This window comes from Rhea pennata, chromosome 17, assembly GCF_028389875.1.
Source record: "Rhea pennata isolate bPtePen1 chromosome 17, bPtePen1.pri, whole genome shotgun sequence".
Classification (NCBI taxonomy): domain Eukaryota; kingdom Metazoa; phylum Chordata; class Aves; order Rheiformes; family Rheidae; genus Rhea; species Rhea pennata.
Window position 1 is genome coordinate 15,127,637 of NC_084679.1, and position 26,605 is coordinate 15,154,241.

At 42.2% G+C, this 26,605-nt stretch overlaps 1 protein-coding gene and 1 long non-coding RNA gene across 8 annotated transcripts in view; one reads left to right on the plus strand and one right to left on the minus strand.

Annotated features, from left to right (window-relative positions):
• Positions 1-20,256, minus strand: part of MORC2 (MORC family CW-type zinc finger 2) — a 44,702-nt gene extending 24,446 nt beyond the window's left edge. For 4 of the 7 annotated variants that reach the window (XR_009960166.1, XM_062590118.1, XM_062590123.1 and 1 more), the window contains exons 1-9: positions 20,130-20,256; positions 14,740-14,793; positions 13,443-13,477; positions 12,812-12,880; positions 8,598-8,688; positions 6,903-7,011; positions 4,588-4,747; positions 4,393-4,504; positions 2,393-2,518 (exon numbers count right to left, since the gene is read on the minus strand). Coding sequence is in view for 6 of the 7 variants with exons in the window: in XM_062590118.1 (XP_062446102.1) it covers positions 2,393-2,518; positions 4,393-4,504; positions 4,588-4,747; positions 6,903-7,011; positions 8,598-8,688; positions 12,812-12,880; positions 13,443-13,477; positions 14,740-14,793; positions 20,130-20,197 (824 nt within the window). In the remaining variant the exon portion in view is untranslated. Of the gene's footprint in view, positions 1-2,392; positions 2,519-4,392; positions 4,505-4,587; positions 4,748-6,902; positions 7,012-8,593; positions 8,689-12,811; positions 12,881-13,442; positions 13,478-14,739; positions 14,794-17,472; positions 18,008-19,558; positions 19,856-20,129 lie in introns of those variants that run through there. The other 3 variants (XM_062590119.1, XM_062590120.1, XM_062590121.1) reach the window with 3 other exon arrangements.
• A 234-nt stretch (positions 20,257-20,490) lies between these two features.
• LOC134148227 (uncharacterized) lies at positions 20,491-24,675 on the plus strand. Its single transcript, XR_009960167.1, has 2 exons — positions 20,491-20,580; positions 23,236-24,675. It is a non-coding gene; the product is annotated as an uncharacterized LOC134148227 (long non-coding RNA).
• Positions 24,676-26,605: the final 1,930 nt, after the last annotated feature.

A 26,605-nucleotide genomic window follows, 5' to 3' on the forward strand; every position in this document is an offset into this window, starting at 1 on the left:
TCTGTTTCATGTTCTTTTCCAGTACCAAAGTCATCACAGCCAGGGAAGACAATATTCAAATGGTTTGGAAAAGCATACCTAGCAAACATGCAAATAAGCTGCATCTTGTCTTGTTTATCTTGCCTGATAGACAAGACTACTGCATGATGTGATACATTCCTCCGTCTTCATTACAATTGCCTTAGCACGCCCTCTTAAAGGGAAACTCTTGTACATGGTTCAGTAAATCACAGCAACAGCCAAGGAAAGCAAAGCAGCATACAGTACTGCTGCAGTCACCAACACCGGATGTCCGCTAAGATCTCTGACCATTCAATTATCTATCTGAAAATAGCATACATAAAGATTGACATGCAAAATAGCCTGACTACATTCATCTGCACAGCCTGCACTGCTAAAGTTCACAGTTACCATGGAAAAAAACAGATGAAAGCAATCCTTCAAAACACAAAAGCAGCTTCCAGAGGGGGAGACACTCCAGTATCACACCTGTAAACTCTGGTCAACAAGCTGGCATAAAACTAGCTTGCCTCTGATACCAGCAATTTGAAGGTTCCAGAAAGGTAGCAAGGTACTAATGTCAGGTCTAGAGAATTCTCTCACCAATATTTTGTTAAAGATAGAAGGGAACCAGAGCTAATCTGAAAAGAGAAACCACTGCTTCCACGACCTGGATGGATATTGCCCACTCCCACCTAACTGGGAGTAACAGTTCCTATGTAGGAGTACAACCGTAAGTGGGTTGCATTAACAGTTGACTCTGCTACCCACAAAAGGTAGCTTCCAAAAAGGACAGATAACAACAGCAAAGTAAGTGTCCTGTTCAAGGGACAAGCTACAATCTGATGTAGAACAGTGCTATGACTGCCTAAAAGCACTACTCTGAAATTGTAGGAAATATATTTAAACATTCTAAAGCCCACGACAGATTTCTATTCTTCATTCTCTAACACCAAAAATTAACTTGTAGACAAGCCACTGTAAAAGCCTTTCCCTTAGAAATGAACTGATTTACAGCCTATAAAGAAGACAGGAGCTACCACCTCCTAAAGACAATTCTCTTGAACAGATCTTGACAACATAACAAACACCAGAGGGACAGGCTGACTGCTATACCCATCAGTCCCCCCTGCCTCCTATAAAATAAATCAGAGCCCTTATGTCAGTCCAGGATAGTAGTATTAAACATCAGAGTTCTCAAAGCCCATTAAATAGATGTAAATGGGCTTTTTTCCTCAGAGGAAAAAATAAAGAGATCATGAATAGTTGCAAAAGAGTACCAACTTTGTCCTCAGAATGGACTGATTTGCCATCTTCCCTGCAATAGGGCTTTAGGCAGATGTGGCATTCACACATGGGTAAACTGCAGGCAGAAATTCAAGAGCGTAAGAAATTCCCTATCTGCAAAATTAGAATTTATCGGGGCAAATCATGCTGGACCAACCTAACCATTTTCTACACTGAAATCACTAGCCAGGTCAACATGGGGAGAGCTGTGGTTTAATCTCACTTGCCTTCAGTAAGGCTTCTGATACTACTTTTCATATTCTCATTTAAAAAGCTGAATAAGTATGAACTTGGCAGACCATTACGTAAGCTGAAAGTTGGCCAGGTTCAAAAGATAGTAATTGGTGGCTTGACATCTGATTCTGGTCAGTAATAAGCAGTACTCTGCAGGTTGATACTGGGCCTAGACTGTTCAGTATGTCCAACAAAGTCCAAAATGCATGATTAAAAGAATCCCTAAAATATTCTATGATATTAATAGTACTCTATTAAGACAAATCATGTTAAGTCACCTAGAACGCAATCTATATGCTCCTAGGGACAGAACAGGCATAAATATACTTTCTCTTCCCCCACCCTCTCAATCTTATAACCCTTTTTCAGTCCCTATTACACCAACTGAGAGCATACCCCAGCTCACTTTCAAATTTGCTATGTTTAAAAGGAAGACAGGGACAGATCTTTCCCAATCTCTATTCAAATCTAAATCAGCTACACACACACACACAAATAATAATTTTCAAAGCAAACTGTGTCAAAATGATCAATCTGTTTTCACTTCTGTAATAATTCTAGTATACACCATATGAATTTCTCTGTCCTACGTAAAAAACAGTTATCCAACAGGTATGTATGGATGTGGCATTTTGAGTAACCAATACCTTCATTTTTGTGCTTGCTTTGGTGTGATTTTCAAAAACGTTAGAATTTCGTTATTTACCCCCTTTCCCATAATGTCAACGTCCCATTCTACTACAATCTGTTTCTGTAGCTTTAACAGGGGCTTATGCAAGGTACACCTAGAGAGCAAAACACTAACACCTTTCTGTAAGGAAACACTGAAGAGCCTCACGTACGTATGTAGACTTTGAGTCACAACTTTTACCTTGGCTTGTACAGGCAGCATGAAAGTCTCTTGGTTTGTACTTTGTGTCCGTTTATGAAGATCCTCATCCTGGGATCAATGTAAAGCACAGCAGCATAGGCACGGAAGGAGCGACGCTCAGGCTTTCTGCAGGAAAGGAACACTTACAGAAACCAGGCCGTTTGTTCAGCGTTTCCTTTTAGAAGACCTACTTTCCCAATTAGGTCCACATAGCCCAGAATCGACAACATCAGTTCATCCCTTGAGTCATCTCTCCTTCATCAAAGACTTCATCTTTGTCTCCTTCAGGCTGCATTCCCTTTCTCCTTTACTTCACGTTTTTCCCCCTTAATTCCTCCCCAATTAAGAGGAGCCCAGATAAACTACCTTCACAACAGAGCCTCCTCCTCTAGCCAAATCAAATGAACGAGTTCCTCCACTGACAAAGTCTGCAAGGTTCTTAGTTCCTGAGAACTGTTGTCCAGGTTCCATCTGATCAACAGAAATACTCCCCAGACCCAAACACCTCCCACGCTGATCATCATGGACCTTGGACTTTAGACACCTATGACAGGATTTGCCTTGTTCAACTTCAAATGTTACCATCCGAGCTTTCAGCATGAGACTCCCTTTAAAATCAATGGAAGGGCACAATCTGAACAAAAGTAAGCAGCTATTTCAAGATACGCCAAAGCTACAACCTTCAGCAAGAGAGCTAATGTAAAAGCAAAGGCTTTTATTTTAATCGTCATGCAGGTAGATTAAGTGTGGCTTTTCTTTCACTTCCTCATTTATGTCTTCCACAGATTTTTAATTGTGTATTTTACAGTGACAAAAATATTTCTATGCACATATTCCTGCAGCTTGAAAAGGATGTTTGCATACAGCTGGATAAAAAAAGCATACCTTATCGAATAGCAGTCAAATCTATAAACTGGACCACATAGCACTAAGTAAGCGCCAGCTTCCCAGTACATTCTTCTTACTAACTGAAGGGTAAGAGTGTGCTCCAACAGAAATTACACAGATCAAACACAGGAACAGTATCACAAGGTCAGTGGGAAGCAGCTCCTTCTAGTTATCAGTGGTGATCATAAAAACTCACCAGCATGCCCTAAATAAACTGAGAAGCATATTTGATTCCCAAAGGTCCCCAAGGAGTTTGTTGCACCTTTGTACTCAGTAACATCAAGCCATTACATACAAATATAGCTACGTACATGGTGTTATAAATTGTATTTCTGTAGGAAAGAAACAATTTTAGGACAGAGCACGTAATCTCCCCCCCCCCCAAAAAAAGGTGAATTTATCTAGGTAGGCCAAATGGAGCTATGGGATTTAATCAACCATTCAGTTGGTTTAGCCCAGTTTTTCCTTTTCTTTTCAGGCTGCAAGTGAACAAAGCTTCCAGAAGACTCATAACAGAATTCTTCCCTGAGGAGCTAAGCAAACACTTAGCTCTGCCTAAACTGAGTCCTCTGCTCCTCTGAGCACATCCTTCTCCTTCCTCTTAAAGGAATTCAAGGAGCTACCTGTGTTCCCCCAAAGAGTTAATATACTCCACTGAACGTAACATCTGTATTCAACAGTGTCATTCATTCACTGAGTTTTGACAGCATCACAAATTTTGTCAGTGTGCATTTAACCACAAAACAGAACACCAGTTTAAGAAAGGGACAGACCCATGACAGGCTGTCATTCTGGGACATACTTCTCTGATGAGTCTAGAAAAGTAGTTCTGTAGTGGAGGGGTCCCTCTGCTTTACAATAGCTAGAGAAGAGTATTGAGTTTGCTGCTTTGACTAGGCTGAGACAAGTCAATGCAGAAATTCCCACCAAGAGCACAGCCGTAACGCCTGTGACCTGTTTGTAACTACGCATTCCAAATAAAGAACTTCTAGATTCTCCAATTCACACTCAGAAAAAGAAGTTTCTAAAAACATAAGCAAACATGATCTATCCAGCAAACCCTACGTATAATTTGATCAGAATCCCGACACCCGTAATACTGCTACACTTACGTTCCCTCTGGGGGTGTTTCTGCCATCTGAATATCTCGGAGGTCAGAAGTCACATCTAGCTCTGGCTCTCCATTATCCATTAGTTTGAGGTTAAAGATGATCACCAGTGTGCCTGAGCAAGCAACAAAGTTTATCAGGTGTGCCCCACTCAACAGTTGAACCCCTTGCCCATGAAAAGCAGCATATATACTTCACCTTTTTCTCCACAGATCTTGTTAAACTGCTCCATCACTTCCTGCTCTGACTTGAAAGGGGAATACTTGTAAATTAGCTCAGTCTCAATAGCAAACTTCTCCATGTTGTCAGTCACAGGCTCTCGATTCCGTGCATTCCACGTGGGCAAGGGAACAATGACCTGCAGATCAGACCGTAACAATAGTGATTTAGACTTGTGTACTTGAGTCAGCCATCTCTGTGGCTCACGTCTAAGTGAACATGTTCCTTCTGATGGCCCTCCAGGTATTGCAAGTGTCCTTCCTAACTTTTCAGTGGTTTGTATGTCTGTAAAATGCTCAAGGACCCTTCTTTTCCAACCTTTCTACAGCATCTTTATGTATACAACTGTATCTATATGCTATTGACCCTGAACAGCATCTAATCCCTTCAATAATTTGTCCTAAATAGAATTTAGTAATTCTCCACATCATCTTGGTTAGCCAGCGACTCAGTTGCTTTAAGTCTGTGCAAGTCTGTGAAATTAAGCCAGTTTACACCAGCTAAGGCTGTGCTTTCCTCAGCTACGACTGGGTTTCCATTTTAATATCTTTCAAAGGCTTAGAAATGCTACCATAACTCTCATACAGGTGAGACAAGACAAATGGTGACAGAATTCTGACTTCTCCATATATTTAAATAAGTTCAACTAGAACAAGTTCCCTATTCCTTTATTGATAAACCCCAAAAGTGTCTTGATTCAGTTATGCAGCACAAAGACTTTTGGGATATTTTTGTTTGCTTTTTTAACTTTGGGTCTCCATAGTTCACTTAGTTTTCTTCTTCAAGCTGAGCAGATGACTAATTACTATTTTTGAGCTAGAAACAAATCAAAGGAACTGTACTCATCATTACCAACTCAATTCAGGTATGCTATGTGAACAAAAAGAAATAATTTTGCTCAGCCACCCCTGGTCAGTGAAATGCTTAATTACTGGAAATCTTTGAGTTCTCATGTCCAGCCTCTCTAACAGCGTGGCTCTTCAAAACATCAGCACAGAATTACGGCTGCACAATTTTGTCTTAAAAGCCCTTAAAGGGACAACAAAGTCACCAAGAACAAACGTATATTAAAGTTCCATATTAAACTTTATGAAGATGGTGTAGCTTAAACAGCTGTGATGTTTACAAAGTAGTAAGAACGCCGAATGAAGCATGGAGGAAGATCGAGCAGCAGGAGAGCATCGTTTGTGTTACTACCCTGCAGAGTATCACCTTAACAGACAGAGAAAAGCAGAGATAGATTTTGGTATTACTTCAGTACAAGAACTCCCAAATTAAACACTGTCATGACCGTACTTGGCTGCTCACACAGGGGGCTGCTCAGTTGTGTCTTTCTTCCTCTTGTTAGAGCTTTCATAATACTAGCAAAACCCCTAAACTTTGCTTCTTCAAACATCAACCTCTGTGCTTAACTGCTATCCTGAACTCGTGTATCCTTCACTCATATACTCATATTTGTCCTGATCTTGCTCTTTTTATAATTTGTACAGGTTTTTAATAGCGCTATTGGTGTTTTCTGTTTGAACCAAAAAAAAAAACAGAGATAGAATTATGTATTGTAGTAGCTGAACAAGGAGAGCGAGTCCCTTCCTTTAAAGATCCAGTCTGAGTCAAAATCTCTGGCTCCAGAACCATTATGGAGCTACACGACTGTTCCCAATTTGTTTCAGCCATTAGTTGGCCACTAATACTTCTCCCTCAACAGTTCCATTGTAGAGCTCATTCCACCACCACAACGAAAAATGCTTATGTTAGACACTAAACCAGGGTAAGTTCAAAACTTTTAGTATCAGTCATGCCTGCAAAATTATCATGCTTAAATACAAAAATACTTTCATGATAAAATTTTGTATAGAGCATAACAATGTTGGAGAAGATGCAAAAGAACAGATGTTTGGGAACTTCTGACACCTATGGGCGGTATGACCACCACCTTTGGCTCGCTAGAGAAATTCAAATTGAAACAATAAACTTAAATACGCCTCAAAATCAAACTTTATGGGAGAAGTAGAATGCAAGAGGTCTTGACATATCCTGAATTAAGGATGAGCAACATTAAGCGTTTACAGCAAGCCCTACAAACTCGCAGTAGTTTGGAGATCTTTCAAATAGAACAAAAATCAAAAGGCAAAAATCTTTTAAGAATTTGTATACCCCCTACAAGGGTATCACTAAGAGAAAACTATACATGTAACATCACAGTTGAAATCAATGTTGGTACATTCTTCTGAGAGCTGAGAAGCTCAGATGAGGGAGCATTCACCATTTTCTTTCATTACAAAGTATGTGCAAACCTCATCAATGCCTTCTTCCTCATGAAATGTCCGTGACAGGAAGAGGCAAGTCATGGTGTTGTCCTTCTTCGTGAACAGGATAAAATCCTTCCCAATCCGCATGGAACCCCTAGAGACAAAGTTCAGACTACATTACATCTGATGCACAACACAATTTAGAAGGTGTTGTAGGATTTGTTTCTTTGCCATACACTACAAAGATTGAGGTGCCCATGGTTTCCTCCCATTACGTTCAGTTCTGAAATGCTAAAACCAGATGAGATGAAAAAGAAAACATAATTTTGGCCTAAATATCTCGCTCCTTATAAAAAGGATCTAAATCCAGACATTTGCATATGATCAAATGTTTCCTAAATTCATTCCATAAAACATTTAACACTAGCCATAATGAAACGATACAGAAATAAAGGCTCACACTACGAGGAAAGTTCAAAAGAATGAGTCTGCTTTTTTAAATAAAAAAAAAGAAAAAAAAGCAAGCTGTGGTAATAGCCTTCCAATATATCAGTATAAATGCAAGCACATTGGGAACGTGAATATGCAGTTTATTTCACTGTACATAGAATGAGTAGCAGCAGACTAGTTTCAGGGAGATGGAATTTATTTCCTAGTGTCTACCTTGAAAGGCAAAGTTTGACATTTCAGCTGAAGTAGTTGTCACTAAAAGGCACAGTCACATCTTCCTCCCCAACTCTATCCCCAGTAGTGCTGTCCCCCTCCTCCTGTTACCCTATCATTCAAACTCCTCTGATAACACCAGTGCTTATTCCAAAACTAACAGAAAAAAAAACAACACTGTACCAAAAAAAAAAAAAAAAAAAAATCAATGCTCTGGCAGTTTAGTTCTCTGTAGATTAGCTTAATTTGATACCAAATCTCACCTTTCACATATATTTGCTTCAGTTTACATTAGTTGGCTGTACATAGTATGTTCCTCACTCGTGATTAAGAATGGCCACGGATCTGTCCTGCACTGCAGCTGAACTGATACTGCACGATTCCATACTTTTCCCTCTACATATCAACAGAACTCCAGATTTCTCAGAGTAGGATGAATATACATCATCAAGCCACAAAGACACCACCAGCACAAACCAGAAGAGCCAAGCCAGAGCAGTCAACTGGACTCTGCCATGGAAACTCTCTGTTAAAATACCAGGTTACTACAGCAAAGGCCGCTCTCCTAAGCTAGCCCCCACTAACTATTAAGATTTCCCGCTTCTGATTCTCTGCCACTTAATCCTACCCACCTTCTGATTCTTTCTACCCACTTCCTTTTCTCCTCCATGCAATTCTCAGATACAAAAAAGAGAGTTTAAGGCTAGCACCAGAGAACTCTCCTAGTAAGAGGCTGCATCACTACCATGCTCTTCTGTAGGCGTATTAAGTATTTGTTCTCCTGCTCTTTAATAATTTTTTCCAGCTCTGCATCACCTAAATATCACACAAAAATATTGCCACAGGCTTTGGACAGGCTTCTTTGCCACTGAAGAAATAAAGATGATGTTCATATAGTATATGTCTACCAAAACACAGTATCTATAATCCCTTAACAGGCTAGCAGCTCTTTGTATGTATTTTTTCTGCATGTGTTATTTGGGGGGAGGGGGGGAATGTACCCCCAAGCAAAAATTACATTTACTATCTCAACTCAAACCTCCGTAATTTCAGGAGGCTGGCTTTTGTTATACCTACGATTTCAAGCCGTTCCCATACTGCCCAATTTGAGTTGACTCTGGCGATCGCTTGGCTGATTTACCAAATTGAATTACACTGGCAGCTTCACCTGGAACGAAAGACAGGAAGTGAAAACAAAGTTTGTTGTAATATACATACATACATACCTTTTAGATGAATTTGTGCAGAATTATGAGTAGCAGAGAAAGAATATACCATAGAAGAGGCTGTAAGCCCAAGCCAAAGCCCCATCACGAAGCTCTACCATACAGCTCTGTAAGAACTACATTATTTAATGGCACTCATTATCACAGGCTTTATACAGGTGCCACCACGCTGACAAAACGAGGTTTATGTTTTAAACTAGGCCAATGCCTTATCTGAAGTGCATAAAGATGTCTTTTTACTAAAAAGATGAACATCGCTATCTGTTGAGTCCATCACAATTATAAACGGCTCATAAACCAAAATCAGAAAACACTGCCTAGACCAACTGCAGCTCTGATTCTACTACTAACATGATAGGTCTCAAAATGCTAGTATATAGCATAAGTCAGTACTATAAAAATAGATCATGAATACAGGATAAACCAATCACTTTTTTGCCATGGAGTTGAACTGAGCACTACGGCTAATTAATGCACTGGTAAAACAAAAGCTAATTTTACCAGCAGATTCCTGGCATAGTGACAGTTGCGTAGTTATGAGTATAAAGGCAGTACTCACTAGCGCTGCAGCAAGTAAACAGAGTATTTTATTAGCACAGGACAAAAAGAGAGGATGTGACAGCTTTTCAGCTGAGAGGGTCTGCCATTTCTAGCTCAAGCCTTTCTATTGTTCAAGGGATAAAGTCTTTGCAGTATCATCCACAAGACAATTCTCCTCCCTTCCCCCAAAAGATAGCAATCGTTTCACCGTAGAACTTACTGGGGGAAACAAAATGTAATTCCCAAGAGGAGGGAACGTGAAGTTCTTTAGCAGGAACTCTCTTTCAAACAGGAAGGCTAACAACAATCCCAGCCTGCAAATGCACATGCAAGCTGTGAACATCACTTACTATTCTAGCCCTACCAACCATCAGGAGATTGAACCAGCAGACAAACTGAATTTATGCATACGGGAGGTTTATTTAGGTTCAGTAGTACAGACAACACGCTTTCCCAGTAATATGTGCAGTTCAGTAGTACAGTATCACTTGCTCTGATAAGAAATCACTCACTGAGTTGCACGTTAGAAGGTCATTTTCTATTTGAATGACATTCATATGGAAAGCCACAAATGACAAGACAAAAACGCAAGAGAACAGCTTTAAAAGCACCCGGCTATCTCAGTTCACTGTGTTTATAATGAGAGTCTATAATTAATTTGAAAAACAACTTTTGATTGGATAGAACTACTTCTTTCCCTGACCTAGTCTCTCAGGACTTCAGCCTACTATGGTATTTTCAACCCAACCAAAGAAACATTAGAAAGTTACCTAGATCTCCAGATATGAGATAAGATTTATTATTATTATTACTACTCTTGTATTAGTTTAATTCTGGCCACACAGGGGAATAGAGAATATTCTAAGAGCCTGTTACTGTTGTCCTTCAGCTAAACGGACTTTGCTTGCTGTCCTTGTGAAAAGCTGTATCAACAACTATTTTTAAAAAGTACGAAGAAGCCTAAAAATGGAAAAGGGCACTTTTCCAAAACATTTCCTTTCTCTCAGAAAAGGTGAACATATGGTTTATCACTCAATGCTGGCAGTCCCAAACCAGCCTTTTAAAAACATTCTTCTTTATTGACAGAGGGACATAAATGACCTCTGCAAGACAGGTCTGCTGAAGAGTAAATGAGTTTCTCTGCATCAGGCTTTCTGTCTTTGGGACAAATTTAATCTTTACTTATTCTCAAGAACCAACATACAAATGGATTTTCCAACTTTTTTGTACAAATGATTTTTTTCTCCCCAGCTTTATCAAGTTAAGGCTCTAGAGGGAGTTTCACTTATTAAAAGTGAGTGGGCTATTTCAGTCACACTGTTTTGGTTTTATCCTGTCTCACAGTTACTAGACTTAAAAAAATAAAGTCTCTGGCAATAAAAAGCAGTTTGATATGATCTGTACCAAACAGATGAAGAAAAAAAATTCAAAGGAATTCACTAAAGATGGCAGATTGATCTTCAAAGCTCAGGAAAAGGTATCAAGAGCTCAGACAAAGAAAAGGAGGAATTCCTAAGAAGAAACATCAAACAGCTAGAGATGAAGAGCTGGTGAATAGAGCTGCTTGTTTCTCCTATCGCCACTCCTGGAGAACACCTTCACTCTTCAAGAAGAACCTTCTATTTCCAAGTTCTCTAGCTAAAAGTACACGAAAGCAGGTATCAATCCAAGCATGACAAATTGTCCTTTGCTTCACTCTTTGTCTTCTCCGTAGGTTTATCTGCCAGATTTGCATTAGCGGGGCTATTCACAGTAGAATTAATGACAACATCCTCAAAAAGATCTCAGAGCCAAAATATCTTATTTACAAAGAAATCAGGAGAAGTTAGGCTGGGAAAAAACAGCCTAAACCAGGATCATTTCAAGTCCAGCCTTCTCGGGAAAGGGGAAAAGGGGAAGAAGTTCTGAAATCTTTAGTACCACAACAGATGCAGGAACAAATCTGTTATCTCAGGATAGAAATGAATGAACACAACTAGTTATTGACAGATCAGTTTGGAATAACTTCCCATGGAGACTAAAGATCTAATCTACTTCAAGTTTCCTTCAATGTTAACTGATCTTTAAGTGTGCTAACAAGGTTCTAAAAACAGTTTCACCTGAGAAATATGCAGACTGCTCCGCTAAGATTGTTCCCCTAAGAGTTACTGCCTAAACATAGCAGCATGTATGCGTTCTTAAAAATGTGCTAGCATCCCAATAATATTTAAACATAGTTATCACTGTAGTGAGCCTTTGGCAGACAATATTTAAAGAAATACAGAAGCTAATAAAAGTAACCAAGACTCTAACACTTAATTAGCTGCATTCACTAAAATTAAAAGCACATTTAAGGTTCCAACCTTCAAGCTATAGTTTAATAACCAAGGATTGGGATAAAATGCAAGTTAAAGACTTACTTGTTTCAATTCCTTAAGAATATAATTACAGGTCCCTTTCTAAAAGAGTTAATAAATTTCTTCAAATTACAATTGGCTTTTGACTCACTAAACTTATGCAGCACCTTAAAGCCTAAGCAATAAGTAAAACTTCTCAAGCCTGAATACCTTCAACAGAGACAAATCACAATATGGGAAATTCTGATTTAACATGTGTGGCATAATATCTATACTTTGTGATTTTGTATTTGACTCATCTAGTCCCCTATGAAAAAGCCAAACTTTTGCACCAGCACTGTGATTCTAATATTGCACTGTGGGATGTTAAGCTTTTTCCCCCAGAAAACTGTACTATGACATTACTGAATGTCAGATCTTTTGAGAGCTTATGACTCTGTACTATAAAGACAGAAGTATTGCAGCCTGAGTACAAATATATTTTGAACTTTGGGTCAAATAACCTTTAAAGGAGTTGATGCATCAAGTTCTAAATGTAATTCTGGTGCGAGTAATTTGACACACATGCCTAATTTTTAGAAAAGCTTATCACTTACAACTTTCACTTATTTTAGTTGAGAAGCTAACATTCAATCTGACAATCAGAAGTTATCAGGCAGAGCACTCAAATTTGGCCTACTGCTTTTCTATATCCTTTCCTGCTTTTATAAGTTGCCAGACAAAATCAGGAAGTCCAGCATGAAAAAATGACCAATGAGACTGAATAGCAACAAAGCAGGATAACACATGAAAGGATTTCTGTTATTTGAATAGTCAGAGCCCAGGGATATTTGGGTTCATTTACTGTTTATCTCCCAAAGGATGCCTCATCAAACACAGGCCAGGCTGAGTCAACTCTCTAATACAGCAAAAAAAAAAAAAAAAAAAAAAAAAAAAAAAAAAAAGGCCAGATTAGTTTTCTGTGACAGGGGAGATGACTAGTTCTACATACATATATATGTAAGTATGTATGTATGTGTATATATATACATATATACATATATATGGTAAGGCCTAGAAGAGGCAGTGCAAAGAGACAGGAACATGCATCCCTCCATGGAACTTCCCCTTTCAACAAGTTATCAATTCAGCTTAAGCCATGACGTGATACTTCAGCTTGAAAATGCAAATGTAACTTCCTGTCACTTACTTGAATCCATTCCTGTTCCATCATCCAGAAAACACAGCATGAATCCACCTCGCAGATCCTCTCGTTGTTCTACAAGAGAAGAGCTAGTCAATACTCCCACGCACAAAAGCTAAATGTTCGATAAAATGGGATCAAATTAAACAGTTTTCGTATCTGAAGTACCTCAATAAACGGGACTCTTCCAAAACTAACACAGCTAAGCTCCAATAGCCAACAATTTCACTCAACTCACCCATGAACAATAGAAAAAAAAAAGAGTACTATATTTTTATTACAGAATGACTAGGAATTTCTCCCACACTTTAATTTGTATGTAAATATATGCTACAAAGTGTGTTGTAAAATCATGCTTCTTTATCCCCCAGCATAAACAATCATTCACTTCGCTGTTCATCTAACCTCAGCTGAAGACTGAAGTAAGTACTATGTGACTCTTCGTAATATTGTGCCAGTTATTCAGAAGAGCACCACTTTTTGAAGGCCAGAGACTGGAGCACAGAACAAATAATAATGGACATGAAGCCCAGTAGTCTTATTCTACCGGGTGTAAACACATATTTCACAGCCTAAATGTAAGTTGTAACTACTGACTTAAATGCTGACAAGTAAGGGAGCAGCAAGAGTGACTCACCAGTATAAATGTCTATTCTTGTGGCATCTGCATCTCTACAAAGTAATAAAAACACAGTCAGCATTCAAACGTCAAATAAAAATGAAGCCAAAAGCCAGGCACATGTAAGAATTTCCAAAAGGAACTGACTGCACATATCAAAATCCACAAAGGCCCTGTCAGTCAGCACTGAGAAGTTAAAAGACAACACATGGTTTTAATTTTGGTCTATTTGAATCCAAACTCCATCATACAAACATTGCTGTTACACACACTATTAACACAAGTTACAGTGAATATCACTGGCATTTTATTTAACAAAAGTTATACTGAGCAAAAATATCAAATAAGCACACGTTTACTGACCACTTTCCTGTATGAGGCAAACCTTACCCACATTTTTCCCATCAAGCTGATTCTGAAAAGCGTGGAAGTTTCTGCACAAAACTCCATCTGAATACATTTAAGATTGTTAAACTGAGCCGTTACAAGATCATTTAAATAAAGGTCTTCATACACTTTTCATCCTCCCCTGTGATTGAAAAGTGCATGCAGTACTAGATCAAGTTAATCCCTTTCCTCAAACCCAACCTTTTTAGTACAATATAGAGCAACACATCCTTGGTTTGCTAGTCTGAAGGATGCAGTTCTATCCTAGTAAAGCATCACTTCTATGATGTGCATTGGTCTTGACTCCAGACTGGTTTGTTTAGAAGTGTTTTATTTAAACACTTTCACAAATAACTTTGGTTCTTTCGGGCTCTTTTATCCTTACTTGACAGAAAATAATCACAAAATATTTCCATAGTGTCAAACTAGAGTATTTTTTTGAAGTTCAAGAGATAAATATGCAATGTTTGGGATGTTGTATTCCAGAATTCAGGCTATAGCTACATTAGAAGTGTCACATAAAACCTGTGATTTCCAAGCCTGACCTCTTAAGTGTCACAACTGCTCCATTCTTCCTCTGATTTTCAATACCATTTCTGATTTTTATCTTCTCATCCTATTGCCATTCTTGATACTAAGAGTCAATGTTATGCAAGTATCTTCTATTCTCAACTCCGGTAATTACTATTTTATCAAAACCCTATGATTTGATCCAACTCAAGCTGTCATAAAATCTATCTTTTTTAGGGGGCTGGTCTGGGTATGCAAGAGAATCAACTAAAACATCCATACTTAACTACAATCATTCCTTAATTTTTCTTAAACCTTACTAGAAGTGAGAATTTCTCCAGAATCTCCCCAAAAGATAAGACTTGTTCTGGATACGGCAATTGAATTTACCTTGGGAATTAAGCGCTCTAAGACGTACCTGGCATTATCTACAAGTTCAGCAAGGGCACCAAACAAAAACTCATGAGTAGTTCTGAAACAAAACACAGAAATAGCAAAGTTACCTTGATACTGAAAGAGAGGCCTTTCAATAAACAATAATCTCAAATGCGTTTTAAACGAATCGAATCATGTATCTGTAATACCGAAGCCAGCCACTGACACAAGGCTAGAAATGAGTATTTTCCACCAAAAATTTTGGTATCCACTGAAAGCAGACCCTCAGCAGAAAGGACGCCAGTATGCAGTCAGATTCAACTAACCTGTTACTCCCTGTAGACTGAGAAACATCCTGTGCTAAACAAGAGCCTCACTAACAAGCATTAAGGAAATTATTGACTAAAAACCTATGAACTCCTACAAACCAGTCAACAATTCATATAAACCCATAATTACTCATCATATTATCAGGCCTCTTAGTGACAACTAAACACTGCATACGTGTCAAACACGCACACATGAGGATTATGCCTAAGGCCCATCTCTCCAATGCAAATATTCACATTACAAAAGCTATTCCTGAAATTTCCAGAATCTGGGAGATGTCCTCAGTAACTGCACACATTCCTAATCCACAAAAGACAATTTTCTGTTATCACTGCAGCACATCGTCTTTCAAATCAAGGCTACGTTCACTGATCCCAGTTTACCACAATCTCAAAAACTGTAGTTTCCAGCCTCTTCAACGTTATCTTTTATAAGCAGCACTCAAAAAGCCATTAGTTATGTGCCTTAACCTTGAAAGGAGATACGTGGTATGGTTACCTGAAAGAGCTAATAAAATAATTTAATATGTTGTCCCTCAACATCAACACAAAACCTCTATCATACTTCCAACTTGTTGGCATAGATTCAGAATCTAACAACTATTTCATATTCAGACAGACCACATTCATCCTCATATTAACTGCAGCTACAGGACTTGGGGAAACGGTTGTTCTCACTGAATCCAGTCATTTGATCAACTGCGATTTTTTAAAGAATTTGCTGTTTCTCCAGGACAGCTGATCGAGAGACTGAATGGCAAGAAGTTTTGGTTTTGTCTACCTGCTTCAGCTGTGAAACCTCTTCACACAAAACCTGCTTCTATTACTACTCAAAAAAGGGCCAACAGTTGACTAAACAGAAAGTCATTCAATTCAGCCTTACAGCTTCAGAAGAACAGATACAAAGGTTATTCCTATAGGTAAAACATACAGCTGTCCACAATGCCAATTACCAAATGAGCTTTCATATCCATCTTCAACATTATGAACCCTAACTCATTAATGTAGTTCTCATCTGAAATGAAACAAGTCAACTTTCAAAGTTATCACTGTAATTATAAGCATGGAGCTTTCCATTTCTTGTAAGCTTCCATTTGCCAACACAGCAGAGACACGAGACTGAGGGCAGAAGGTGTTTTGAAGGCTATCTCCCTTATCAGAAGGGCCAGAAAAGCTTTTACAGAAGCTCAAAGCTGTTATTCTTTCATTTGTGCACAATTTCCTGAGCACAGATTTCAAGTAGTCCTAGTTCAGGAGCACCTATTCAACTCATAATTCAACATCCCAGAAGTTTATTTAGGAATTAACTCATGTCAGAAAAAGCTACAAGCAAAAAGATGTTTTAGCAGTAGTCACTGTGCTTCATAGCAGCTTTTGCTCTACAATTTAAAGAACTCTTCAAATTAATAAAAGATTTAAGATACAAATAGGAATGTCTGTAGAAAGATACGGAACAAAATAAAGTTATTTCTACATAGCATGGCACCATACTCAACTTGATCAGCTACCAAAACCAGATGTAGGCAAAATAACACCTTACTAAAAACAACTCAGATCAACTCCAGCTATTTACCTCTACTAGACTTAAATACACCACAAATACACTGCATAAAATATATTAACCTCAACACCCAACCTAAAGTGTCCCAAATTATCTACTCAACATCAAACTAGCAGTTGCATGAAGCGGTTAGTCTGATTTTACCTGTTCAGCTATAAACAAAACCTATGATCTGGCCTTACTATCTATCAGGGATACCTGAAACACTTCACATGTATCATGATCAGCCAGTGACAATCCTCCCTCAACCCAGCCATCTGAAAAACACTTGGGATTATTTTACATGCAAGGCAGGTTGGCAAAATTGAGTCCACCAGAGCTTGCACGTAACCTGGAAACCCTTAAGTATGAGCTAGACTGGCATTACAGATCATATCATCCTCAAACAATCAGAGCACTTGAAATATAACCATTACTGATTATATGACTGTTGGAATGAAACACGAAGGGGAAAAAGAAGAGAGCATTATTAAAATTTGTAGTCTCAGTGACAGCTCATCTTGGCAGAAATGGACTGGCTTGAGAGCCTCCTCATTTTTTCATCTTTCACTGATGACAGCTCTATGCAGAAGTCCAAACTCAACAAGGAACAACAGAACATGGAAGTCTAATGCTGCCAATATATTTATTCAAATTCTGGTTGCAAGAGGTCAAGTCAGATGACTCCAGAGAACATGACTGATCTCAAGCATCTCTACAATCCACTGAGAGTAATACCCTTCCTCTCCTCTCAAACAAAGCTTATTTTGTGAGCAGTTCTTAGAGGATCACACTCTGTTTGAACCCTGCTGGACTCCTAATCTTACATAGTCAGACAAGTACCTAATTACTAATGAAAGACATAAGACTATTTTTGTTCTAAAGGAGGCCACATCTGGGAAAATACTTAAGCTTGGGAGTTTGGCATCAACGTCAGAAATAAGAGTTCTTCTCTCATAATTGTACTTTAACTTTTCAGGCTAGATCAGAAAACATCCACAGAAGAAATGAGAGAGCTTGGGCTGGCATTTGAGGGTCAGGAGTTAACTATCATCCTTATTTCCCAAGGTCACTGTTCAGTTACTTTGAAGTCTTTCCATTTAAGTGATCTTCTTCCACTCCAGCTGTGTTTAACAGGACAATTCCGATTACAGAAAGAACCTTACATTCAAGCACAAGTTAACTCCTTCCTATGTGCCACTGTTAGAAAATGATTTCAGGTGTTTTAATATGCTCCTTCAAATATGCATTAAAAATACTCAAAAAAAAGTCAATTGGATCTAGATGCATTGTCTGTACTTATCTCAGTGAGTGGCTTCAGAAGTGCTTTAAAGTAGCAGCGTTTAATTTTCAAGGAAGATCACCAACCTACATGCAGGCAGCTTTGAGAAGCCACCATAAAAAGAATGCACCGCTAATTTTAGTGTGCCTGTGCATGGGTATTTTCATTACAAGATTCAGAAGGACTTTCACAGCTCAACTATTCAAGTTTCAGAAAAGCACTTGAAAGAACAGCAGTGGTATCGAGAAAAAAAAAGAAATTGAAGTCACTTAAGCTTGCACTTTGAAATTTGCCATCAGGCATGGAAGTATTAATAAGCTATTCTAAAGATCAGCTGCAAGTCCTGAAGCTCAGGACCATATAAACTGACTGCTGAAAAGCTCTTTGGGTTTTAGTCAGTGTTGACTAGATGAAAACTTTGCTTTGCGAAAGCCTAAAAATGGAGCAAAACTAAATCAGGGCTTCATTCCACAGCTTGACAGCTAGATGACTGACAGCTGCAACTTAAAGAACTTTTAACTCCACGACTGCAAGAATGCCTTTATTATTGAAGTGAAATTTGAATGAGATAGTACCATTTTCTGCAGCATACCAGTGCAAGAGGACACAGTCTGAGACACAAGCATCTCTTATCAGAAATCCTGTGGGATGATTGGTTTTCTGTCACAAACTTTTCAAAAGTATCTCCATCCTTTCCATCATTGTTGTTCTTCAGGAAGTTTACGCACTGGTCCCTGTAATCTCACAAAGCTCTTCACTCGTGGATCAAACGCCCTGGCATTAGCTTATCTATACTCTGTTAGCCTTCAACTCTTCCTAATAAGTTTATAGCAGTTATGCTTTGCTGAATCCACAGCAGATGACTAGAACGTACAGTGACAGCACGAAGTAATTTTAACACTTCAGGGAAGCAACCACAGTAGTCACAAAACCTATGAGAGACTTCTTCACAGCAGAGCCTTTAATTATCTTCTTACAAGCATAGCCAGAATTTCAGTGGTCTGCAGACACATGCAAGCTTTCAAATAGAGTTCTGCCATACAGATGTTTTTCAATCCATAGGAGTACTTGCTTTGCATATCTGGACAGGAACATTTCAGCAAGTTAGTAACAAAGACAGCAAATAGTGACAGTGACTCAATATTGCCTATTGTCTTCAGACTTCAGCCTGCTGACTTCATATGCAATTGCTGCAGGTCAAACCAGAGACTGAAGCCACAGGATAACAGAGCCATGGGTGACACCAGGCTGTTATCTTTGTCTTGTGTAAGAACTTGGCATCCTCACAGTGGAAAGAAATTGAGCATAATGCTCTTGACATAAGTAACAATATGAGATTTGGCAGACTAGTCGCTCTTGTGGCCATTATTTGCACTGCCAACAAAAATACTGTCGGATCTACTTCGAAATTCACTGCTCTGTCTATCTGAAGTCTTCAGCCTGCTGCAGACCACTGGGGTCCCTCAATCTAAGCTTGCCTTCACACCTAAGAAATCATATGTGAGGAAAAAAATTAAAAAAGCCAGCACTTTCTTCTTCTGTCCACGAAGAGTTAACTCTTCTACAAAACGTTACAGAGAATCACAGGCCAGTCGCTGGCCCCCAGTTGATGGAAATGAAGAAACATCAAACATGCTTCATGCTGTCCCTTCAGGGCACCGTTCTGCACGAACGGACTCCTTCTCTAGACTCTTTTGTACGTGGCACGTACAAGGTCGCTCGTGGCAGGCAGGTCTCCGGCAGGCGTTTAACGGGGCTCAGCTGCACTTCCTGGCGGCGATTCCATCATCCAGACACGCGTTTTGAGGTGACCGCGTCTAAAGCAGCCAGAACTTCGGGCCTTGCGGGACCGCGTCTCGAGGCCTCGCAGCACCGCACGCCGGCGGAAGCCCGCGAGCCCAAGCGTGGCGCTCCCACTCGAGGCACGCTGGCCGCGGGCACCCAGGCCCGGTGAAACGGACCGCTGCGGCCGGCCAACACCCGCCGCGGCCGGCCAGAGCGCCGGGGCTTCGCGGAGAGCGACGCGGCCGAGGCCCGGGGCGGCCCCAACCGCCGCCCCCCTCCCCCGCTCCGCCCCGCGGCGGGTTCCCTGAGGGCCCCGCGCGGCGCTGCGGCGGGGGCGGCCGCCGCCGGCAGGGCGGAGCCGCGCTGCGCCCGGCGCGGAGGCGGCTCCGCGGCCGGGCGGTTCGCCGCTCACCTGGGCGCGGCGCGGCGCGGCCCAGCGCGGCGGGAGGCCGCGGCGGCGCCGCCCCCGCCGTGGAGGCGCCCGGCCCGGTACTCACGAGTTCGTGTGCAGGTACTCGAAGGTGAGCTGCGCCCGGTTCAGGCTGCTGTAATTAGCAAAGGCCATGGCGGCGGCGGCCGCCGCGCTCCGCGTGCGCCCGCGGCCCGGCCCCGGGCGCCCTCGAAAGCTGCCCGCCCGCTCGTGCCAACCCGCCGCCACCCCCCGCCCGGTCACCGCCCCCGCCGGGAGCCCAGCGCCACGCGCCGCCCCCGCCGGGGGCCCGCGGCTGCCGGCGGCGCCCCCGCCCCGGCCGGGCCCCGCTTTGTCTGCGCCGCGCTCGCGCGCCCGCCGCCCCCACCCGCCCCCGCCTCGCGGGGCGGCGCCTGCGCGCTCGCCGCCCATTGGGCCGGCCGCGGCGCGTGACGGCGGAGCCATGGCGGCGGCCGGCGCGGCCTCGGCGCGCCGCGTGACGGGCGTGCTCGGCGGGCGAGGGGCGCGGGCGGCGGCGGGTGAGTGCGGCGGGCGGCGCGCGCAGCTCCCCCCCCCCCGGGGGGCGCGGGCGGGGCCGGCCACCGGCCGTGCGGGGCGGGGGGGGCCGCGAGGGGCGGGCGCGGCCACCGCTCCCGCGGCGCGGGGGGGGGCTGGGGAGGGGAGCGAGCTCTGGGCTGATCCGGTTTGATCCGGTCGGATCCGGTCGGATCTCGCCGCTGCCGCGCCCCGGTGGCAGCCTGCCCTAGCCGCGGCCTGGGGCCGATGTTGAGCTCGCGCAGCGAACCAGCGGTTTTGCCCCCACTTTATCGAAACGTGGGAAAAAAAAAAAAAAAAAAAAAAAAAAAAAAAAAACCAAGTCGGGAGCCGCGTGGCAGCGGCCGGGGCCCGGGGCGGGGCAGGAGGCTGCTGCGGGGTGCTGGGGCCGGCCTGCGCGCTGCGCCCGCCCCGTGCGCCTCCGTGGCGTGACGAGCCCTGTGGCTGGCGTCCTGGCGCCCGCTGACCCCGCTGCGCCGCCCAGCAGCGCAGCAGCCTCTCGCCTGCTAGCCAGGATGGCTGTGGCGAATCCAGCTCATTGCATTTAAACTTGGTGATAAATCTCGGGCGCAGGCACCAGTGCGGGCCAGGAGAAGCATCTCCTTCGCTTGTCACCCTGTAGCATTGGCGTGACCGAGACGCCTGATGTGAGGCCTGAACGCAACGCAAGGGCGCTAAAGCAAGCCGTGAGGAGCCCGCGGCTGCCCAGCCTCATGGGCACGGAGGGGGCTGTGGCGGTGATCCCCTCGAGCGTGGCTGTGCGCTCCACTGAAGTCATTCTGCAACTGAAATCCAGCCTGGAGACCATCAGCTTCTGGTCTACAAAATACTTGCATGTGGACTTCAGCTGCTGTTTAATTTTCCTGCAGCTGGCAGCTCCTATTGTTGATGAAGGCTCTGTGAAATCATTAAGGAAAAGCTGATGAATGTGTTCATATTTACTAAAATAGATTAATAGAGAGGGAATGTAAAGTCATAAACGCTCTTATCTGAATTCTGTCCCTTTGATTCATCTTGAATTCCTAAGTGACTGACCACAGTTGGGCTATGCTCCTTACATGCTGTGTAAAACTTGTCTCCCTTCGAACCACAGGCAGAATACAGAAATCCCAAAGGTTAGAATTTTTTTGCTAATACCTGAATTGCCCGTTGGAAAAGCATATCAGATTCTCCTTCCGAAATGGACTTTAAAACAGGGTGGCTGCTTTTCCTCTGTCTCAGATAATAAGAATCTGAGCTAAAGATCTAAAATATGAAGGAATTCAGTTTTTGCAGAAGCTGAGGTGCTATCAGCACTGGTTTCCTAAGCTCCTATTCAGTGAGTGGTTCTTTGCAGCCAACCTACACGAACAGGTAGTATGAGTCTAGCTTCTTCCACTACTTTGTCTCTTCCACAGCTGTGGTATGAAATAAAATATCATAGGCAACAGAATCACTCTTGAGAGGCAGTGGGAGACAACAGAGTTTGCTATGGAGCATATAACCATCCTGCGAAGTGACTTACAGAATGGTGAACTTGTGTAACCTGTGTGGTGCTTGAGGCAAACCTTGCTGCTCTTCTTTAACCTGCGGCTGATTTTGTTACACAGAGCTGAGTTTGGACATCTTGATCAATGTAGTATTCAACTTCCCTCAATACAGCATAAGGTATTCTTGAAATAGAGCCTGCCTATCTTACTTGCTCGTGCATTATTCATCAAATCCTTCTGCCTTTTCCAGGGCATGAGTTGAATCTCAGGATGTGTTTGAATATAAGCCATGAAACTAAGAATTTAGAAGAAGCAAACATTTTCCCTTCTAGCTGTTACTAGCAAGGAGTTCTGCCGTATGTGGCCTGGTTAGAGCTGTTCCTTTTATTCATAGGTATGGCTGCCCAGCTGTTCCATCATTCATGTTAGCTAGCAGAGCAATTTGTTGACTAATTCACATGAAACATGTTGTGAAACCTTTCTTCGTTGGTAGTAGTGTCTTTTTTTCTTCTTTGTTGAGAGATCTAGTCTCTGCATGTCTTTTCTCTGGAACAGTCCAACTTACTGAGCAGTCAGTGAACCAGTCCATGTGAGACAAGCTGACCAAAATGTTCAAACAGGAGTACCTCAAGATGTATCAAAGCATTGAAAGAAAAGTCCAAAGACCTTTTCTATAGTGCCAAATGTCAACTTCTGTCTTGCCTATCTCCTTAAAAAGTCACACCACAGATTTAAATGTGTGATTTTGTTCCCCCAATTTGGAAAATACCATTTTAGGTATTATTATCAGTAAGACACTGGCTGTCAGAAATGAGTTTATAAATAGAGATAGTTGGCAGAAAAATGGAAAGGGGAGGAATAAACAAGAGCAGGCAGACATCCTGAAGTGAGAAATGGGAATTGTTCAGCAGAACTGTTGGACAGTGCAGACTGTCCAGTACGATACCTGTCAGGCTCCCCCATCCTGAGTCTGAGGCTTCCCTCTTCCCAAGCTGTGATTACAGAAAATAGTCAGTGGCCTTTACCAAAGTGAAAAGGTATGCAGGCTTCTTAAAGTGACTAATTAGGGGATTTTTTTTTGGGGGGGGGGGTCATGAGTAAATATTTTTCCTTACCTTGTTATTTGAAATGTGTGGACTATATAACCTGTGTTTTTTTTGTTTGATTTAGAATGTCATTTAAAATCACTCTGACAGACCTGCCTAATATGGACAGTTCAAGTGATTTCAGTTTGGCAGACTTAGAAGCAACTGAAAACATGATCTTATAGTGAAAAGTTCAGTGAAACCTCAAGTGTCAGTTGCACTTAGAAGTGGCGTCCAACTAGACCAAGCTCTGCTGTGAGTGAAGAGTTGAGCAGCCATATGACCACGTCGGATGCAGAATGTTTGGAGCGGCTCTACAGTCTTCTCATTAAAAAATCTCTCAGTGATGACTGTCCGTAAATAACCGCCATTTTGTGAGCTGTGAATACTGCAATATGTGAATGTCGTCTGTCATCTCTGAAGGCATTCCTCCCCCCTAACTTTAGATGTAGGCAGACAACATTTGGCAAAATCTATCCTACTGCTATTGTTTTCATAGCTTGAAATCAAGGTGAGATGTAAATCGGAACCACAAACTGACCTTCTGCATTGTATGAAGTTGACATCACCAAAGACACAAAGTGGACTCAGCTGCATTGGTGGGAGAGTGGATTGAAGGAGTTGTATGGAGACACAGCATTTTCTCTGGTGCGTGACCATGTGAAGGTTAACAGGAAAACAGCTAGTACGGTGAGAATTACAAGCATGAAGTGAGAGGTGATGTGAGGCACAAGAACACCATTCTGACAAGCAGACTGTAGCATCAGGAGATCAAGGAAAACAAAGCTGTGGGATGTGGGTTCCCCCTCCCCAGCAACTTCACCCTGAAATCATTAGTTCTTGTTGACGCAGTTACTATCATTAAGAGAAAGCAGTCATAGCTTAGGAAAGGTTTTACCAGTGCTGTTAGATCTCCCATGTGATAATGTGACCCCCGCAGCCCTCTAATCCTGTCAGTGTCTAATTTGCAGGAAGTGTGGAGATGTTGCCATGCTTGTTCAATACATCAAAATAAATCCGATGCTGCAGCAGCTAGGACAGCAGTTGAAATGTGTAGGAGAATACCAGCATTAACGACATTTTTGTGAAGGTGCAGGCAGATGGCCGGACATGGCCTGAGGTTATCCTGAGGGGATAACAGTGTGAGAAACTGCCGGACAGAGCAGGCCATGGGCATGCGAAAGTAGCTGACCAACCCTGACCTGGGACTAACCTAATAAAGTGAGTTGCAACCAGACTAAAGGGGTGAGAGGGGAGCGTCAGACCTGCCTTGGATAGAGAGTGCCTGAGGGTAGTGAGAGTGGGTGCTGGCTTATTGAGGTCACTGACCAAGGCTGCAATTACTGAATAAGACTAAAATCAGCAAAACTTGGGCATATAGGGAAAGAGAAAAACCAGAGGCGGGTTATTTAAATGGGAGAGGTAAAAGGAAATGTAAGGCAAAGCAAACCACGTGATCAAAGATGCTTGGGGATTGCCTCACCAATGCCGCCAGGAGCAGGACAATAAACCTGTTTCGTCCATATCATGGGTCTGCCTTGCTTCTGCAGTCAGGAGGATGAGGGTGCTCTCCCTAATGCCAGTGGTTCCACACCTTGGTTGGGTTGGAAGACAGATTGAACAACCTCACTAACAATGTCCACAGTAAATGTGGCTCAAGTGATCAACCTTGTTTATCTGAATCTCGGGAAGAACCTTCTAAGGAATCTCATATGTATCCATATCAGCCTGCAGAGTCTTTGGTAGGAGATGACTTGAAGAACATCAAGAAATGCCCTCTCCTCCCCCCTCCCAGGGTAAACTGCTTATAGGCCTTTTTTCCAAGAGCTACTGCTCGAAGTGTCTTTTTTAATTAAGGCAGTAAATCTCATCACAACCCTAGACAATCTTGGGAGCTCATTTCAGCAAGCTGAGACACCACTGCACATGTCCAATCCCTTTGTTTTTATGCTAATTCCTTTTTGAAGAGCTATGTATGAAATATGTTTTCTGGAGAGAGATGTTCTCTGACTAGATGGTCTGCTGTTCGGCATAGCTCTTACTTTCTCTAGGATGTAGCAGAGTTCTTCATTTTATAAGCTGACCAGTTAACTCTGCTGTGAGAAGTCAATAGCTTTCTCCTCTCTATCTTCCTGATTTCTTTTCCTTTGAACCCTTACCAGTCTTTTTGTTTCCTTACTGTTTCTGAGCATTCTCTTTCTGTCTCCTGCCTGGTACCCTCTGTAGCACACGCCATGTTCGACTCGTTTCCTACTTGGCCTCAGTCTCTAAATTCTATCAGATGAAATTGGAAGCCGATCAGAAATGAAGGTGTTTTGTGTCCCATGCAAGGCCAAGCAAGGTGCATACAGATAATGATGATAGTATGTCTAACTGTGAGAACCTTGTGCCTCATTCTCACAGTCATCACAACACCCAGAAAGTGGGAAATCAGCTGTGCCCAGGGAAAGAAGACAAAGTTTGCTCTGACAAGACACAGTATTGAGACCCTGTGGCAGATAGGCCCAAGGACTGTACATGGCATGGTATCATCTGTCATGCAGGGAAAGGTGCTAAGCTCTACATCAAGAGGGATCTGAAGCTAAGCTTGCAGGCTGGACTTAAAAAACACTGCCAGCAGCAGAGAGGAAAGGAAGACAGAAGAAGAGGAAGAGAGAATAGAAGAGAGAAGAGAAGGCCTTTTCTTTTTTTTTTCCCTTCTACATTCACCCCCATGGAGTATGTAGTGCCTCCTTAGGCCCATAAGTGTATTCTGATCTGGTCATCACTGGAGCACACCTGGCAGTGCCGCAGGGACAGTAACTATGATCATAGCAGTTGAATTATGTTAATCCTTTCTCTTGCCTCTCTCTTTAAAGACTCAGTAGTGATCTATGAGCCACGCTAAACAGCGAGAAGGGTCTCGGTGCACCTCTGGCTCTACCATCTGTGCGTGATCTATGTTGTAGGCAATTTCTTACACACTCAGAACTGTGTCTCCTTGGCATACCTAGGCATTCAGCTCAAACTAGAAGATACCCCTTGCCAGAAGGAGCTACAGCATTTCCATGCAGCAAGAATAGGTGCCCCAGGACCTGTCAGTGCACCTCAGTGCCATCAGAGGCCATCCCAATTCCAAACCCTAAATGGGGAAGCTACTTGGAAAATGAGAGAAAACTTTTGCATCAGAAATGACTCAGTACTTTGGTATATTACATTCTCAAATATTTATTTCTGTGTTCTTATAAATGTTTTATTTTAAGAAAAATATTGTAATTGGCCAATATACTGCAGAATCTAAATATTTTGCTCTAAGATAGAACTTCCTTCCCCCACTTTCAGAGATTTGTGGCTTTGCCGACTACACAATTCATGCTCTGGACATGACGAGGCCTTCCCTCCACTCTGCAGTCTGTTTACATGTAACTGAGACCTTAATCCAAGCACTGTAATAGCAAAGGGGAGAAAAGATAATT